Source organism: Motacilla alba, chromosome 4 (genome assembly GCF_015832195.1).
Source record: "Motacilla alba alba isolate MOTALB_02 chromosome 4, Motacilla_alba_V1.0_pri, whole genome shotgun sequence".
In the NCBI taxonomy this organism is placed as follows: domain Eukaryota; kingdom Metazoa; phylum Chordata; class Aves; order Passeriformes; family Motacillidae; genus Motacilla; species Motacilla alba.
The window spans coordinates 16,381,935-16,400,993 of NC_052019.1; the positions used below are offsets into that span (position 1 = coordinate 16,381,935).

A 19,059-nucleotide genomic window follows, 5' to 3' on the forward strand; every position below is an offset into this window, starting at 1 on the left:
CTTCTCTTTCTGTCTTCTGCACTAAGCACATTGCTGGTACTTGAAACAAATAATGAAAAGTATGGAACAGTTAACATTTCTGGTTTTTGTCTGCCTCAAGTTATACTTTTAAAGGATTGTAGTATATGTATAAAAGCAATATGTTAGAATAAGGTTTTTTTTTTATTTTCTGTTGCTTGCTAGAAACTTGCAAATTCCTTTTGAAATCCTTTGTAAAGACTTAAGACAACCAAAAGGGAGAAAAGAGTGAAAAGCATTTATACACAGAAGCTGATGTACTCCCCTTACACTCCCTGAATTCTTCTTCCTGCATCAATGTAAAAACTGGAGTATCTGCATCTCTGTATAGTGGCAAAGATGCCATTATCAGCATTTGAAAACAGTGCAACAATCATATTTACTGAGTGTTGTCTCAACAAACGGATCAAAAACTGTAAAGCTTTTGTAGGCATGTACATCTTTAGCAATTTTCCTTCGGGCTCATATTCTACACTAAAAGAAGTCAGGAGTAACTTTGTTGGCTTCCACTTCAGCAGATTAACTCAGCTCTAGAATAGCATTTCTGAGAACAGAATTTGTCCTCTTGGTAACGGGCAAAATGACACAGTAAGCCTCTTGCAGGGATTGTGCAGCAGAGACCCCAGGGATGAAGAGACTCAGCTGGACCCAGCCATATGGAAGAAATGATAGACTCCCTTGAGCATTTCCAAACTACACCTTGCTGAAGGCTTAGTCATCCCTGCTGGGGTTTGCCGTCTAATGAAAGACAAATCACTTTCACCTATTACTGGAGTCTCAAGAGCTGTTATAAATCGCATGGAACTGAATTCACAAGCAAGGAAGAACAAAATGAGTTAAAATGTTAAGATGCATGTAATATTTTCCTAGGATTGTGGAAGATGCGCTGACAATAAACAACACATCGGGAACATTTATTAGGAACATTGTGTTTATTAGGAATACAATTTTTTAAAAATGGAAGGTGTTTCCTAAAGGAGCAGTGTAATGTTGCTATTCGACATATTTTAATGTATGGAATAACACTTGCCCCTTTTATTTTATTTTCGAAAGTAACCTATGAGAGATCCTGGTGTGTTTCACACTAAATCTGCAACTAAAGAACACGCCACTAAATCCTTGTCCTCCTTCCCAGACAAGAAGACCCTCGGTGAGACTCCCAAGACATTTCCAAGCGCAGCCAACGGCGTTTCCGCCCCCTCCCTCTCCAGCTAAAACCCACACGAGCATCGCGAAGGACCCTGGCCCAGCTCCCTGCTCTCCCTTCTCCCTCGTGGAGCGCCTGACACGCGCAGGCCAGCGCTGCGTGGCAAACTCCGCGCGGCAACTCCACGCTCCGCGGGGCGGGGAGGGGAGGGGAGAGGCGCTCCCCGGCCGGGCTGGGGGAACCTGCCTGCCTCCCGCGCCGCCGCGCTGCCCCAACTTTCATTCATCGCCGGCGCCGCCGCGCACCCTCCGCCCCGCGGCGGCCGTGCCGTGCCGGGGCCGTGCCGGGCGGGCTGGGGCGGGCGGCGGCGCAGCCAGTGAGCGGGCGCGGGGCGCTGCGGGCGGGGCCGGGGGGGCGCGGCCAGGCCGGCCCTATATAGGGCGGCGCGGGGGGCGCACCCGGCTCCGTGGGAGCGGGCGAGGGGCGCCGCGCCGGGCAGGGAGGGGGGCGCCGGGCGGCCGCGTGGGGAGCTCTCGGCGAGGTGCCGGCGGCTCGTTCGGCTGGTGGCCGCGCTCGGGGAGCACTTTCGGCGGTCGGCGGCAGGCACCTTGCGGCGGGGAGGAGAGCCGGCCGGCCTGCGAGCGGCGGTACTAGCCCATTGTTCAAGCGGAAAGACTCGGGGTGCGAGGGAAGGAGCCCGGCGTGTCGTCTCCGTTCTCCCGCTCCCCGCCTCTCCCCTCCGCCGTTTCCCTCGGCGCCGGAGGAGCGCCGCCGCCAGGGAGCCGAGGGCCGGGCTGTTCGGCACCGGCACCGACAGCTCAGGTGCACCGGCGGGATCGGGGAAAGAGGCGCCAACCCTTCCCGAGGTGCTGCGCCTCGGGGGGCTCCGGGAGAGGAGGAAAGTTGCTCCCTTTCCTGCAGCAATCCCAGGAGCTGCTGAACTGGCCTCACCTGGAAGGACTGAGCAGTTCCCACCTCTTCCATCAGGTGCCTTTGCCGCAGCAAAGCCACGGTATCCGGGAGACCACGGGGAGCAGAATAACACCCCTCCCCGCCCCTCCCGCTCTCGCCGCACTTCGCTTGTTATCTGCTCTGTCTCGCCGTGCTCCCGGGATCACAGGAGGATCTATAACTGTGATCTGTCACCGCGGAGAAGGTCGTGGATGAACTCCCTTCCAGCAGGGCAACGAATCACTTCTCGACTGCTTATTATTACCGTGGTCTAGGACCAGCCCTTTCCTGCTAAACTTGGCTTGGGAGCGTACAGCAGGAGGGGGCGCGGGGGGTGGAGAGCCAAGCCCAACAGCATCTTGTGTGTTTGACTTTTTTTTTTTCCCCTCCCTCCTCCTTCCGTGAGACAGTTTGATGAATGCCTGCGAGAGGGGTATGATTTGCTGAGGCGCCTCTGGCAGGGCGGTGTGTGCGCGGTGTCAGCCCCGCCGCCGCCCCCCGTGGGGCTGTGAGCGGCCCGCGGCGGGGGACGCGCGTGGGAGCGGCTGCAGCGCTGCGCGGGCCGCCGCGCAGGAAGCGCTGCTGGGCGGACGGGACTCCGCGGCCTCTCGCCGGGGGCTCAGAGGGGAGTCACGGCTTTGAAAGGGGCGAAGAGGAAGACAAGTAGCTCGCCCAACTCCACCGCACCCTGAGCCCCTGGGTTTGTTTCGCCATCGCTGAGAGCGTGTGAAGACGAGACCCAAGTGCCGCCTCTCCCAGCCACCGACGGGCTAGCGAGGGACGGCCCTGGCGCGGCCCCGCGCCTAGCGAAGTTGCCTTCAGCCGCCGACCGGTGTCACCCGCCTTACTTTGCCGGGGTTGTTTTCTTGACTTGGCTTTGGATAGAAAAGACTTCTCTGTCTCCGCACCGTGAAAGTTGCCCGAGCGCTCCCCGCGGCGAGGAGGAGGGCGGCGCGCCCCGCGCCTCCCCGGGGCCGAGGCCGGTGGGCCCGCCTGAGCTGCAGCGGGCGGTGATGATGTGCGGCTGGGGGAAGAAGCTCACCCTGTCCCTGGGGCTGCTGCTGGCGATGGCGGGCGCGGTGGCGCCGCAGCCGTGCCCGGCGCAGTGCTCCTGCTCGGGGAGCACCGTGGACTGTCACGGGCTGGCGCTGCGCGGCGTCCCGAGGAACATCCCCCGCAACACCGAGAGGCTGTAAGTAACCCGGCCGGGGCGGCGGCGAGCTCCCTTCAGGGCTCCGGCCGGCTGTCGGGCTGAGGTGGCCCCCGGCCCCGGCCTGCTTTAGGGTCCCGACGCCCTTTGGGTGGGGGTTGTCTGTTCCCTTCTCCTGCTGCCGGCCGTGCCCGTTTCACAGCGATGCGCGGAGACACGGAAGAGGTGGGCGCTGTTCCCAGCCTCTCATCCCGGGAAGCCGCGGTGAGCAGCGCGGTTCCCGCCTCCGCGGGGAGCGGGGGCGGGCACCACCGCGGCCGGGGGGCGCCCCGGGGTGGCGGCGGAGCGGTCTCTCCCCCCGCCGGCGCCCATTTCCCGTCAAACTTGGCTATTACGGCTCGCCTTCCTCGGGGCAGAGCCGGGCCGCGTCCCCGCCGCGCTCCGCGGGCGTGGGCAGGGAGGCCCCGGGGCGCGCAGCGCTCCCTCCCGCGGGGGCGCGCTGCCGGCGCTGCCCCGGCGCCAGCGCGCATCTGCCGGCGGGCGAGGGCACGCCGGGGTGCGATAGCCGCGCTCGCAGGGCACTAAGTGGTGCCCTAACGGTGATCCCGCCCTCCACCCGCGGCTGGGCTGTCTTCTGTGCGTGGCCGGTTATTTATTATATTAGGCTGCCTTTCAGAGGGGTCCTGGGAATGGAAGTGGTGTGCGCATTAATTCTTACTCTCTGATAAGTCATTTAGATGTTGGCATGTGAATGCGCGTCTGGAGTGGTGAATTTCACTCAGGGAGAGTATCAGGGACACATTCCTCCTGGGACTCGTGTGGTTTCTTTACAGTGGTGTTTTGGCCATATGTGGTATAAAGCGCTTAAAAACATACTACTTTTTTTTTTTTTCCCCCCCACTAGCTACGTTGGGAATGAGCTATAATTGTTAGAATAGCTTCCATGTAATACTGCTTACTAAAGATTTATCTCATGAATTGCCAAGTCTGGTTTTATTTGTGGTGATTGGAATTGAAAGATGTTTATTTCTTAAACCCAAAAAGTTATGAAAAAGAGGGATATGATCCAGAGGAAAAAGTAGTATAGAAGTATGATCAGAAATTCTAGGGCCTAAATACAGGTTTCTGTTGCTTCTGAACTTGCTTTGCATTCTGCAGTCAGTATAGCTTCCTGTGCAGCAAGTGGAGAGCTTAGTTTTGGTAAAACTCTATTTCCCATCACTTACTCCAGCAGTTTGAAACCTTAATGCTTGTTTGAGACCTAATATTTGTTATAGGTATTTAAGCTCTATGCCACCTTTCTAGCCATACTGGGAAATCTGAAAATTGCTTGAAATGGTGAAAATTGGGCTTTTTTTCAGTCACTTAGTTTTTGTAACAGTCAAATAAAGTTTGTAACATATATATATAGATACATCTCTATCTACTAAGTCTTGTGGTTTTTCTAAATGCATTTATAACCCCAAACACAGAGTCTTGAACTCTTCCATTGGTAAAGATTGTAGTTAAAGATGAGCTTTGTAATAGCGAGCCGAACTGACTTTCCAAGACTCTCCTGCTACAAAGTTTCAAACTACTCAAGGTTTTCAAGGTAAATAGTATTTCAGCTGCTTGAAAATTAGGAACTCACATGGTGTGAATTGTGAGAATGGTTTGTTGAATTTTTTGTCTCCTAACTTCTGAAAGTGCAGTGCCCCTGAAAACAAAACAATTTAAAACTAACTTTTTAATGTTTTAATTTTGCTGCTTACAAATTATTCTTCTTAGGGATCTTAATGGAAATAACATCACAAGAATCACGAAGACTGACTTTGCTGGTCTAAGGCACCTTCGAGTTCTGTAAGTTTTCTCTTTCTCTCATTGATAACTCTTAGTACTGATGCTACAGGTTGTAGTTACATTTCAGTTCATTTTCTGGATGGGTTATAACTTTTTAGCTACTGTATTACCATATATGAACCTAAATCTGCTCTGCCACGTGTTATACACTGTTATACGCAAGTGAGCATTCCCTTAAATAAGATTTGTTTAAATGTTTTTAATCTCCCCTTAAGGTTATAAGAACTTGAGGACTTAATTTAGCACATAGCTTACAAGTAAGGGTTGCTAAAATTGGTTGAATAACCATTTGAGTTACTTCAGTTAAGGGTGTGAAATTTATAGTTCTCACTGAAAATGGGCACTCCCAACCAGAACTATAAGGGAGTTAATTAAGAAAAAAGTTATTCCTTTAGTGAATGTAAAAGCAAGTCCCAGGTGATTATTATTGCTCTTTTGTAGTTTCTGGACAAAAAAAGAAACTTTACCACTGAAGTTGAGGAAGGAATTGTTTGGTTGGTTTGTTTGGGTGGGTTTTTGATTTTTTGTTTTTGTTTTAAAAAAAAAATTTCAAGCATTATCAAGGTTTTAAAATTTGGTGGTAGTTTGTGGGGGTTTTTTGTTTGTTTTTGTTGCTTTGATTATTTTTGTTGTTGTTTTCTGAAGGAAATATCTAACTACTTAGCTTATTTGTTAGGGCCGGTTTAATTTGAGCGAGTGGTCTTGTAAAATCCTTTTCCTTTTCTCTCTGAAGTAAATATAAGGTAGTAATTTTTGACTTTGTTACAAAACAGGGATACTCTTACAGTTGCAGTCTCTGTGCAGTGCTTCACTGATGTTTCTCCCAACACCACAATTGAGTTTTGTTTTGTCATTCTCGTGGGTGACTAGTATCACCTTCACGCTGTTCAACTGGAGTCTCACAGCTTGCCGAGGGGCAGTGATGTGTGTGCATGTGAGCATGCAGCCTGTAGGCATGTCTGTAGCTTTATAACTTGTAGCTCCTTAAGTAAATCAGCAAATCTAATATTGATTCCTGTTTCTTTTACCAAGGCTGATTTTCCTACTTTTGGTTATATGAGCACATGTAAGTTGTTGGTGGCAGGGATACAGAAGGTTAAAGTGGATGTTACTCTGCTATAGCTATTGGATTTTTTAAAGAAGGCTGTCTTTAAATGACCATTTTTAATGTGACAAGTTATCTCAGATATTAAAACTTACATCTAAAAATTTCTATATTTCAGTCAGCTCATGGAGAACAAGATTAGTACTATTGAGAGAGGAGCATTCCAGGATTTAAAAGAACTGGAGAGGCTGTAAGTATATTTAATTCTAAAAATTTCAACTTTTGGGGTGTCATATTAGTTGTGTGTGAAGGCACTCAGGCTTCAGATTTTTTAAGTACTTGTTTTTTGTTTTTTTTTAATGTGTGACTTCTAGCCTTACTGAGACACAAGAGAAATGAGAAATTCTCAAGCAGTATTTAGGGGACTTGGTTGGGGGGGAGCATTCAAGAGCAGTCTGGATTCAAAGTGCAAACTGCAATTGCCCCGTAGGAAATAGTTTCAATACTGTCTAATATTTTCACTTTAATCTTGAATACACAAGGACTTTTGAGAACTCAAATGCACCAAAGGAAGGCTCTCTGACCTGTAGTGTTAGATGTTTTATACAAAGCCTTATTGGAAGTAACTACTGGCTATAAAATATTTTCTTGTTGCATAGCAGTGATTCAATTCTACTCTAGTTTTTATATGAGGGAAGCTTTTACAAAAGCTTAGAAAAAATATGATCTGTTAGTTTTCAAAAATAACTTGAATTTGGATTACAAAAAAAAAGGATTGAGTATTTTGGGGAGAGAAGATGGAACGGAAAGGACCTTATGGAATGAGAGGACCTTATCTGGTGAAGTTGAACTACGAACACCTGCTTGATTGCAGTGAGACCTAGAAAATGAGTAATTCCCAAGCTAGTTTTCAGTATGTGCCTTCTTATTTTGTTATGCTTCAAATGAAAATATTTATAAATGTATTGTGAAACTTGGGACAACCGACTTGTTAAAGGCAGGATGCTGATTGTTGGACATAGTGTGGAGCCTGGAAAGGATATATATGTTCCTGTAGAACTTGACTTGTGTCTTCATTATTAGGCATTGTGGTTGCTGCATTTTCATATCACCTTTTCTTTAAGCATGCCTCTGAGGTCTTGTTCAATGTTTCATTTGCTGCTGCTTTAACTTTATAGAAGCATTTCTTCTGTACTCAATTGAAAAGCATCACTGGCCTGAACATAGTTTGTCTTATTACAGTTGCTTTGTACCCACAGCTGCTGTGTGTTTAAAACAAAAAACCTCCACAAACCATTATGGTTTTATTGGTCATTTAGACAAAGCTTTTCAAGAGAATTAGTAGCCACCAGTGTAATTATGATATTTCTATAATAGTTGAAATATTATGTACTTAAGATAATTACCTTATTTTTTTCAAATAAGCCAAAGTAACTTTTAGACTTAAAAAAATTAGTATTGTTATATAGTGCAGCTTCTTTTTAAAATAAATTTTAATGGGATCGATCACTCTTTGGAAAAAAAACTGGCTATGCATTTCTAAGTCATATTAAAACACTTAATTCAATGCTTTTTTACAATGTGTTTTCATTTTTGTACAAAGTATAGGGATTTAAAACAGCTTTTCTTGCTGAGGGATATATTGGAATAATATTTGCATATTACTAAATTTGATTTATGGTGTCTAGATTAAAAATTAAACAGCAGTGTAGTTCATATGGCAAAGTAAATACACATATGTGAAATATGAAAAAATGTTAAGAGGTCCACACTGTGTATATGGTTTGACACTGAGATACCAAATGCTTACAGAGTTCTAAACCAGTTTATCAGCAGCCTTATTTGTTCACCATTTCAGAGTAAGATCCTGCTATGTGATTCAATAACAAATTTCAAAAAACTTCAAGGCTTTTACTGCTTATATTTCTGAAGAATAGAATTGTTTTACCAGAGAAAAATGAACTTCAGTAGTTAAAACTTACTTGTCTGATGTGTTTGTATTTTGCCATTACATTGTTTCATTTTTTCTTTGGTTTTCCCTTGATAATTGGAAAACAATAGCTATTTTCCATTTACATAAGATGCTAGTTCTGAAGAGAAATTTTGATACTTTTGGATACTTTGTGGGTTGTATTTGTTCATCCTTCAGCAGGCAAACTATGCTATCTGAAAACTTAGTTATTTAGACCTATGAAGTTAGATTGTTTTGTCTTCAGAGTTATATTACATCTGCTCCAACACTTGTCAGTCTCTTTAATTTGCTGGAATTCAGTCTGTGTTAGGTGTGTGGGTGACTTGTAATTTGAATATTTATGCAGGATGTCTTTAAACTGCCCCAGCTGTTGGCTAAGAGCAAATATTTCATATTTGTGGGGAAAAGCTGAGAAAATTCTTCTTGTTTACAACTGCCAAGTCCATCTGATGAAGGCACATTGTTATCTGACAGCCAATTCATCTCCTTGGGATTTTGAAATCCAGAATGATTTCTCAGGAAACCTGTGGGTACTTCATTCAAGTATTTTCTTTTATAGATTAAATAGCAAGCACTTAATAGCTTTTTAATTTTTTTTCAATATGGGAGTGTTGGGTGTCACATTTTCACTCCAAGTATAGTGTGCCAAGCTGCTGTCAAAGAATACCTGATGCAAACCTTTCAGCATGCAAGCAGAGGGTTTAAGAGAACTTCAGGGCAGCTTAAATCAACTCAATTTAATTTATAAGATTGTTTACGTGTAATACTGCTTATGTTGAAGTATCTTGTGTATAGAGTGTATAGTGTATACAGGCTTAATTTTAAAAGATATTTCCTGTTCTTCAATACTCTTCAATATGAACAATAGGCTTTTACAGTAGTTTTTCCTTGGGAAAAAAGAAATGCCCATCTCTCTAAGTGAAGTGGTGGGGGTTTTTTTGTTTGGATGGTGGCTTTTTGTTTGTTTCTTGGTTGTTTTTTGTTGTTTTTTTTTTTTGTTTAACTGCAGTTTCAGTTAATATTTTTTTTAGACCAGTGACTCTGATATCCAAGGAACTGTTTGGTTGGTTAATGAGTTACTTTTGAATACTCACTTACAGGTCTGATAATTCAAAATGCTAGATATCCTCAGCTCTTTGTAATGGGAGGACCTGAAATGCTTTGCAAAATTAATCTCAGAGAGAAACTTTTGATCTCTTCAGAAGATATCTGCTTAAGATTGAATTTTATTAAATCCATAAAAATCTCTCAATCAGTTTCTCATATAGCTTAATAAAATAACATATCTTTAGTACACTCTGTAGGCCAGGATGTACACAAAGCTATTTGTGACCTATAGACCTAATATGGTCCACAATAGGAATTTGTTTCAGTGTAATTGTACAAGTGCAGTGGAACCTAAGGCTGCAGTAAATACTGCTGTAAAAAGTGAATATTATTAAAGCAGCCTGAATTGAGTAAAAGTTTTCATTTGCAATAAACTATTGTGTACCTATGCCTGCTCCTTTAGAAGTAGGAGGGGAAAAAAAGATGGAAATTAGCAACTTAGTAAGTTTCTGGTTTGTGGAAACTGTAGTAGCTGGAGAAACACTGGTGAAGTTGATATTGCTGTAAGCCTTTTAGATGGATACTTCTGTGAGAAATTTTCAAGTCAAATAAATGGCTATACACAGCAGCGTTCACTTAGTTCCAATCTCTGACAGCTTTGAAGGCTCTTAGGGGCTGAGCTCTTAAGGTTCCAGTCCAAGCCAGTTTTGTACAGCACTGCCTGAACTGGCTTGTCTGCCACAAATATGATTTTTTTCACAGGCTGGTTACTGAACAGAAGAATTTCATGGTCTGTTTTGTTGTGTAGATGTTCTGTCTGCTGAAGCAGCCCTCTTTGAGAAATGGGCTGTATGCACTGAAGTTCAGTTGGGACAACTTGTACCTTTGAGTACGTCTTGAAGCAATGCTAAAAAACTCTTGGGCTAATTACAGTCTTGACATCTGCAATAATTACAGGATTTAACATCTGCTGGACTTTATTACCTATAACTTATATGAGCCCATGTTCTTGAGCAGGGCCTCTAAAAAGTATATGGCTCTTCAGGAAATGGCAAGTGCCATAGAGAGGGTTGGATGTGGCCTCTTAAGGTTTTGAACCTCTCTTACAGAGACCGTGGTCATGTGTCAGTGACAAAAGGGTCAAGACATGGAGGATTTTCACAACACATATGGATTTCCAGAGACCACTGCTTATTATGGGAGACAAAACCTTTTGAAACAATTCCTTATGAGAATGTGAAATTAAACACTTGTTTCTTCTTTCTTCATAAAGCTGTCATCTTGGGTGTGATGTTTATACTAGTTGAAATAGTATATTAAGACAGCAAGATGAAGATAAATTGAAAGTTTCCACTTTACAAAAACTGACACTGTTAGCTTTAAAAATAATTTTTAATAAGTGTAGGCCATTGTTATCCCCATGTTCACCTCATTCTCTAGTGTTGCAAATACTTCTCAAAATATGCCAGTGTTTTTCAAGTTATTGCCATTTGGAAGGAAGTATAAAATTTTGTTGAAGACAGCTGCCATAGACTGTTGAACCAGTTCTGTAAGAAGCTACTTAAATCTAGAATTTCTTCACAGTTCCATGTACTCTAGAAATAGTGTTGTCAGGTTTTTGAGGGCTAAATATACTCTTTACATGTTTACAGAGAAGAGCAGTTACCTTTTCATTTATAAAAACCAAAAAATTGGCTGATAGGAAAACTTTTCAATCATAATTTTTCCTAACATGTTTAAGTCTAGTACTTGGGATTCCAGCTCTTAATATGCTAGGGTTAGGACATGGAAAAATGTCAGAATAGGAGGAGTTTACAGTAATAGTTTCAAAACTACTCACATTTTTTCTTCCTGTATTTATGAATAATCCATTGAGGGAGCAGTATGTCCCTAAAATGCTAATTTAGAGTCTGATTCTGCAGACATTTACCATGTGAATAACTTGGTTTGCATGAGTAGTCTCACTGATTACTCCTGTGAGAAAGGTTACTTGTGTGGCCTAAAAAGTTTCCAGGCCAAGCCTCCCTATTTTTGATACTTGAATGAGCAAATTTTATTTTTAAAATGTTCATTTATTATGTTAACAGTTCTAAAGTTTACCTGTATAGACTTAAAAAAGGCAAACTATGAAAAAAAAACCAACACAACCCAAAACCCCATGAACAAAGGAAAAATAAGCCACCAATCCCCCCACCAAACCTATTTCTGCTGAAAACTGGTGTGTAGATGAAAGGTTGCTCTCAGAGGAATAACTTCAGCTTCTGAGTTGGTGTCTGAGCTAAATACACCCACCATACCTCCCCAAAAAACAGCCCCCCTGAGCTACATGATGTGAGTAAGCTGCAATCCTGAGTTTAAGAAAAGAATGCTGAACATCAAGCTGGTACATGAAGTAGCTTTTAAACTGAAATCTACCTGTTGTATTTTCATGTTTCTTACAATGCATACTGATGCAATGTTTCAATTTTCATAAAATATTTCAAGAATTAAGTGTTTTGTTAGAGTTTGATTTTTCTAAATTTTTGCAACACAGCTCTAAAATGACAAACTGATAAATTATCCCTACTTGCTATTTATTTGGGCTCTATCTCCATGAATACATTAAAACAAGTTATTCAAAGTTAACATGAAGAGAGCACCTACTTAGGTGTGTACTTATGGGTGTTTGAGTAGTACTGAAAGTCACTATGGTTTTGTACATGCCGTGGATGAGCAATTTGAAACTTACAGGTGTGCCATAGCATGGAAGGAAAAGTATATTTCAACTACATAGCTTCGAGAAAAAGCTCTTTCTACTTAGTAAACAAGCTGTAGTACTAGGTGGATTTCTTTATAGGATACAAATTGGTGTGTGAAATGACTGTGTGCAGCTTCAGCTGCAGCAAGGGCTTAATTATAGCCTCAATACAAAGAAGATCATACTGTCAAAAATATTAAATGGGCTTCAGTAAAATAAAGTGGGGTTTAGTTGTATTCATGTATTGCAGGGTTAGAGTTATCTATTTGAGCTCTAACTTAGTCAGATAAATGTGGTTTATTACACTGCATTAGTAGGTTTTTGAAGTTACAAAATCAAAACTGACTTGGGAGTTACCATGATCTCTGAATGTATGGGGTGTTACAGAGCATCTCATCTGACAAAGTCATGCAGTGCAGGGTAGACTAAAAAGTGAAATGTTCCATCTAGGGTAAAGACAAATACAGTTTGTCTTGGGCATAACTTCCCACCAGACCTGGGCATTTATCAAGGGCATGAACAGCTGCTTCAAAATAGACTAGATGAATGAATACTGTCCGTTCTGTCTAGTCTAGAAAAGGGCTATATTATATGTGTGCTCTTTTTTAGGGCGCAGACTTACTGAATCACTGATGGGGGAAAAAAAAAACATACTGTCCAGAGGTTAAAATAAACCTATGTGCTAATATTGTTCTGTATTGATGTGTGGTGTGAGATCGCAGTTTTATTCCAAATTGACTAACTCTATCAATAAAATGTAAATTCCAAGTAGGAAAACACTTTTCAGAGAGAAATTGCAATATTTTCTATGATTCTTTAAATGTGAGCTGCATCAATAAATTAATCAGAGAATAAGCAGGCTTGGGCTGAACTTTTTCTTTCTGAGTTTTGAATCTGATAGTATGTAGTCTTTTCAGTTACAGAAGAGAAGTGTTAGAAACCTTAGATTTCATTTCTATGAAGCTATATGATCAAAATTTAACGGCAGGTACTTCTGGAAAAAATGTTAAATGTCATCTGTTTTTATGATGTGGTTCTGGTTTTTTTAGCTGAAGCAAAATACGACTTCACCCACCCCCCTTCCCCCACCCCAGTTTACAGGCACTTAGGTGTAAAGGCTAATGTGGAGTTTTAGGATCAGTGGCAAAAATCTTGTGTTAGCAATAGAATCACTATTCCAGGAATCATTTCTATCACTATCAGTCCTAAAAGCACAGCCAATAAATGAGTGATATTTCATCTTGTGCTTGATTATAAATTGTGTCAATGAAATCAGTTTTTTAGGGATAAGACCTTGGGTTATATAGTATAGAAGTTGTACTGAGCTCTTAGATTGAGTTCTTAGCTTTTTAGCTGAAAGTTAGTCTTGAGTTTCTTTTCTCACTGAATGCTGATCTTCATTGTGGCATGCAAGTTCCTTACTGGAGTTTGAGAACTAATTTTTTTTCATTTGGGGTACATTCTGAGCAGTTCTGACTACAGCTGCTGGGAAAGTTGGGGTTTGACTGCCTAAAACCCATGGGGTTTTTTGCGGGCTTGCTTTTTAAGGCTGCTCGATGTTAGGCTTGTCTCCTTGCTGTGGCCTTGGTGCTTAATCACCTGTGTGGCTTCAGTCTGAGTATATGAACATTTGAAGGGGTAATTCTTCACACAGGTGTGTCACAGGTAATGAAAGAATAATGAGCTCAGGTAGAGAGACCTGGTTTTGAACAGCCCTGAAGGGGGTGGACAGTTATTCCTTGTTAATCATGGATGTGAGAAATCCTTCTTTTAGCTAGTCTTACATAGTTTAAGGGCAATGCACCACACATTCCTCCTCTTAGAACAGGGAGGAGACCAGAAAGCCTGCGGTGTTAATCACTTACCAATGGAATGTGGGACTATATTACATGAATTATGCAGGCCATGTGTATTAATAGTTTTTTAAGAAAAATAATTAAAAAATACTACTGGTATTAGCAGGCTTTTGTGAAAGCAACATCGAATATCTTCTTTAAAAATGTCTGTTGAATAAGAGATAGACATAGGCTGTTTTTGAAGACAGTGTATAAAAAAGAGGCAGTGTTCTAATGGATTTTTAAAAAATTAAATTGTAGCTACATTTTGATTACAGAGAACTAATATTTGATAAAACTAATTCCAAGAGCAATGTTCTTCTAAAAGACTTGTCAATGCCCACTATTTATTTTTATTATATTTTATTCATCAGAGTGCCTTTTCTCATGGGACTCTTTTTATAGGTCTAGAAGTCAAATTGCAGAGAGAAGTCCTGTTTGCTCTTTGCAGACCTTTTTACAAATTCCAGGGCAGGAAGGCTGTTTATTTTTCCCACATCTGTTTTGTGCTCATCCTTTGTGGCATTGTTTGCTGGATGCTCTTCTTTCTTGCTTCCTCTGAAATGGGTAATTTGCACTGTTGCAAAATGGTGAAACTAGATGTGATTCTGCAGAGCTGTTGTGCCAATGTTTTTGTTTTAAATAGTGTTTTTTGTTCAGAAGCTATTTTAAATTGATTCTATAGAGCACTGATATTAAACTGAAAGCTTCACATTTTGGTTTTACTCTTTAAAAATCATATTTCTTGCAGAGTGAGTTCAATATTTTTTAAATGCTGATTTAATATTAGGTGGCCACAGGTGAAAATTGACTTGTCATTACATTTTAATATAGCATATTTGGAGGATTATCTAAGATGCTCCTTATTTTGATTGCAGAAACCACACTTCTATCTGGAGTCTTACAGATAAACTCCAAAATGTATGAGAGATCTGGCTGCAACTTCAGTGACTCATACTGTTAAATTACCTCATTTACTATGAAGAGCCTCGTTGAAACTTCATCAGAAGAAACATTTTATTTTCCTATTTTCTTTCATAGTATGTGTTCATTGTGCTGGCTTGTCTTTAATAATAGTCTAGACTGATAGTCAAATACAACATGGCAAAGTCTCCCTTCATTTTTTTAAGGCACACCATCCATTCTGATTTAGTTTGGCAGGATGTCTGTACAGGTGCTCTAGAAAAATACTGGAGTGAAAATTTACTGTGGTTACTACATGCCAGAAAGACAGTTACAAGCCTATCAGGACTATCTGCAGGCCTTTCTTGTCTTTCTAAATAATCTGTTCAAACCCTAGCTAAATTCCACCTACTGGATCAGCTTCACCTCCCCTCTTTCTTTGCTTTTTTTTGCTTTCTTGGAAGTAACCCCAGGTATTGTCAAAATCATTCTTGTTTCATCTGATACTTGAACCTCTGTTACTCTATGGAGTAGCATGTTTTAAACATGTAGTATGTTTATAACCTCTGTTTCCTTCTTTATGGTGTACTTTATAGAATAGAATCCCATGAGTGACCTTCACAAGATTGTGGAGGCTTGAAGAAGTCTCTGCAGATTGTCTAATCCCATGCTACCGATTAATTCAGCGTCCATCCAAGCAGGTGTCTGAAGGCTGTTTCCAGTTGGGTTTTGAATCTCTCCAGCAATGGAGAATCTGCAGCCCCTCTGGGCAGCCTGTTCCGGTGTATGACCACCCTCACAGTCAAACACCTTTCTTAAGGTGACATACAGTTTTCCTATACTTTGATTTGTACCCATTGCCTCTTGTCCTTTCACTGTGTACTGCTGAGAAGAGTCTGGCTCAGTTTTCCTTACTTGGGGTGAAATCACATCACTTATTTGTACACATGAAGTATTTATACACATTGAGATATCTCTGAGACTTTTCCTCCTCAGGCTAAACAGACCTAGCTCTCTCAGCTTCTTCCAATGTGGCAGGTGCTTCCATTTGCCTCCATCATTTTGACAGTTCTTCCCTCGACTTGGTCCAGTCTCTTGGGGTGGGCAGTCCAGCACTGGGCATAGCCCTCCAGATGTCTCACCAGTGCTGACTTTAGGGGAAGGACCACAGGCCTTGACCTGCTGGCAATGATCTTATGATTATAGGATGCTGTTGGCCTTCTGTGCAAGGGCACATTGCTGACTTCATTTGAATTTCTTATTCGCCTGCACTCTAGGCTGTTCTCTGTGGTGGTTCTTCCAACTGGTGGTTCTCCAGTGTGTGCTGGTGTATGGAGTTACTCTTCTCCAGCTTCAGGGCTTTCCGTTTCCCTTTTGTTGCCTTTCCTAAGTCTCTTTTCAAGCAATACTCCAGGCTGTTTGTGTTACTCTCAGGCAGGGCACAGACCTAGCGCATCAGTCATTCTTTCCAGTTTTGTATCATCTGCAAATATGCTGAGGGTGCAGTGTGTCCCGTCTTCCAGGTTGTGGATGGAGTTTTGAACAGTACTGGTCGCATTGCTGACCCCTGGAGTATATCACTTGTTCTCCAAATGGACTTTGTGTCCCTGACCACAGCTCTTTGAACTTGGCACTTTTGGCAGTTTTCAGTCCACCTCACCATCTGCTTTTGTAGTCTGTACCCTATCAGTTTGTCTGTGAGGACAACCATTATGAATGGCAGTGTCAGAACCTTTACTGAAGTCAAGATAAACATCTACTGCCTTCCCCTCATCTGCCAAGTTCCTTATTCATTGTAGGAGGCTACCAGGCTGGTCAGGCATCATTTTCTCAGTGTTAAATCTGTGCTGACCAGTCCCAGTCATCATCTTGCCCTTACTGTGTCTAGAATAGAAATAAAAATATTTTGCCCAGTTGCCTTCCCAGGCATTGAGATGAGGCTTCCTAGCCTGCAGTTTCCTGGCTTTTACTGACTGTGTTTTTCGTGCTTTTTAGTGCTGTAGGCAGAATTAATAAGAATAATGACTAAATATTTATAGAAATATCTTTTCTTTTGAAACAGTAAGGAATACAGAAAACAGCAGCCTTAGTTTCTGTCTTTTCTTTGTAGTGAAAAGAAATTATTTAAAAAGGCAAAGTGAATATAGACTCTTGACAGCACAAAATACTGTTCTGCATAATGTAGGGAGCATTGATGGGGTAGGAGAGGAGTGTGGTAATTTTGGACTTGACATCAAACTCATGGCAGAGGAAAATGAAGGACAGAAAATACCTTAGGTTTCAAGTAGCATGTCCTAGTTCATTGTAGTACTATAGTTGAGAAGTACTTTTCACTGCTTCCTACACAAATAAGAAACTGAGTTTGCAGTAGTGTCCTGCTACTTTTCAGAATTTATTTTTTTCTTACTGAAATGAATGTCTAATTTATATTTAAAATTAAATGGAGAATAACTTAATGTCTTTTTAAGCTAGTCACTATTTAGCCTGGAAAGTGAGAGTCCTGCTTAAGTGGTTCTTGACCTGGGAAAAACCTTGGACATCCAAATGCTGTAAGAACAGCCTTGAACTTCTCAGATTCCAGTTTTCACTCATGTGGTTGGTGAATTTGATATTGTTAGGCTTAATGAGATTATGAGTAGTTTGACTAGAGAAATTCTCTTTGCAGAGAATTCTTAATGGAAAAACTGGCACAATCTTTTGCTTAGCTCTTAGTTCTTGGGCTTTCCTCTCACTTGATGACATGCAAGTCACATTCAGAGACAGCAGTTGCCAGATGTGTTGCAGTTCAGCAGATTGTGGCTTTGGACATGGATGCACAAATATTTTCTGCCTCTGGCAGATATAACACAATGTTTTTTGTAGGAAAGTAGTGATTTGCCTTCCTTTCAGATGGAAGTCTAAGTTAAGTCTATAATTTCTCTGTTAAGGTAATAAGAATCACTTATTCTAATGTTATTCTCTGTTATTCTCACTGTATATATTAGAGTAAAATTTTTGGACATCATACTTGGATCAGCCCATGGCTATGATTTGGATGCTGTGCACTAGCTTTCTGTTTTGAAGTACTTGGATAATTTTGTAGGTGGCTTCTGTATTTCCTGAGCTCATAAAGCCTGAACTGATGTTAGACCTTCCCAGAGGATGCATATCCCTGTAACATCTTGGAACTACTTAAGGAGCCTTGTGGGCTCACTTGTGAGTAGAAAGTGCTCCTGTGTGAACATGCAGAGGTTTGATTACTGACATGTTCTTCCATTTTAAATTGAAATGTAATGTAAACAGGCTTTTATGCTTTTAAAGTTTATGTATATTTTGCAAATGAGCTTCACTGAGCTGTTACATGCTATTTTTAAATGGGGGTAATAGTTATTTCCTCTGCTGACAAACAGAAGGTGTAGATATGCTCCTTTGAAGAAAGCAATTTCTAAGCTGTATGGTGCTGTGTGCTACTATGTGCAGATAGTGTATTTACTTCTCTAGGCTAACTTTGAAGGAGGAATTAAAAATAATGAATTCTACTCTCAATAATGTTTGTGAGTTGGAAGTATTCAATCATTTTCCTGAAGTGGTGGTGGTGGGATAAAATGCATCTGTCCTGTATTTAAGGTTTTGGAAGGCTCTCATTCTCGATGCACCCAATGGGATAGGCTGTTTCTAATTAAAGAGCACAGCTGATTTATAACTGACTTGAAACAGCTTTTAACTTCGATCAGCTCTCAAGTTATCTTTGAGGGCTTCTTTTGTCCTACAGAGTCTATGGGTAAAATTGCATCTACTTGAACTAAAATCCATTTGAAACTTACTTAGGTGGGACTAAAGAGCAGCCTTCCAGTACTCATGAGGTGGTTATGAAAAACCTCAAGCTGCGCTTGTTGCTGTGGTGAGCCAAAAAGCATAAATCAAAGTGGGAAGGGTAACTGCACGTAAGGGCAAAACTTCTTCACAGCGAGGACAGTCAAGCACTGCAACAGCTCATTTTCCCAGAGAGGCTCTACAGTCTCCTACACCTTCTCTGGCTGGATGTAGTTGATACAGTGGGATCAGAAACAAGTTACAGTGAAGGCTGTAACAAGTCTGAAACAAATGGGTGTGAATTATAGCAATTGCAGATGATTACATTGTACCCAGTGCAATCAAGGTTCTTTTTTTTTTTTTTCCTCCCTTCCTCCTCTGTGCATGATTGCTACTGGATCATAGTTATTGTGGCATGAAAACTTGAAAACTTGAGAGACACATCAGGATGGATTTGTGGCATGGCCAGACTTCAGTGGGTTAGGATATGTTGCTGCTGGGAACATAATGTGCTTTCCCTCCAGTGTACCTCTGTCTGTCATCATCTTCATGTACTCTGGCTGCATGCAGAAGACAAGTAAAACTCAGATATATACCAATTTCAACTAAAATAGCCTGTTGTT

The 19,059-nt window shown here is 41.8% G+C and overlaps 1 protein-coding gene across 19 annotated transcripts in view; it reads left to right on the forward strand.

The window, feature by feature from the left end:
• Positions 1 to 1,651: 1,651 nt before the first annotated feature.
• Positions 1,652 to 19,059, forward strand: part of SLIT2 (slit guidance ligand 2) — a 258,771-nt gene continuing 241,363 nt past the window's right edge. For 10 of the 19 annotated variants that reach the window (XM_038136580.1, XM_038136581.1, XM_038136585.1 and 7 more), the window contains exons 1-3: positions 1,655 to 3,308; positions 5,034 to 5,105; positions 6,329 to 6,400. In XM_038136580.1, coding sequence (XP_037992508.1) covers positions 3,130 to 3,308; positions 5,034 to 5,105; positions 6,329 to 6,400 — 323 coding nt within the window. In that variant the 5' untranslated portion in view covers positions 1,655 to 3,129. Of the gene's footprint in view, positions 3,309 to 5,033; positions 5,106 to 6,328; positions 6,401 to 19,059 lie in introns of all 19 variants that reach the window. The other 9 variants (XM_038136575.1, XM_038136579.1, XM_038136576.1 and 6 more) reach the window with 4 other exon arrangements.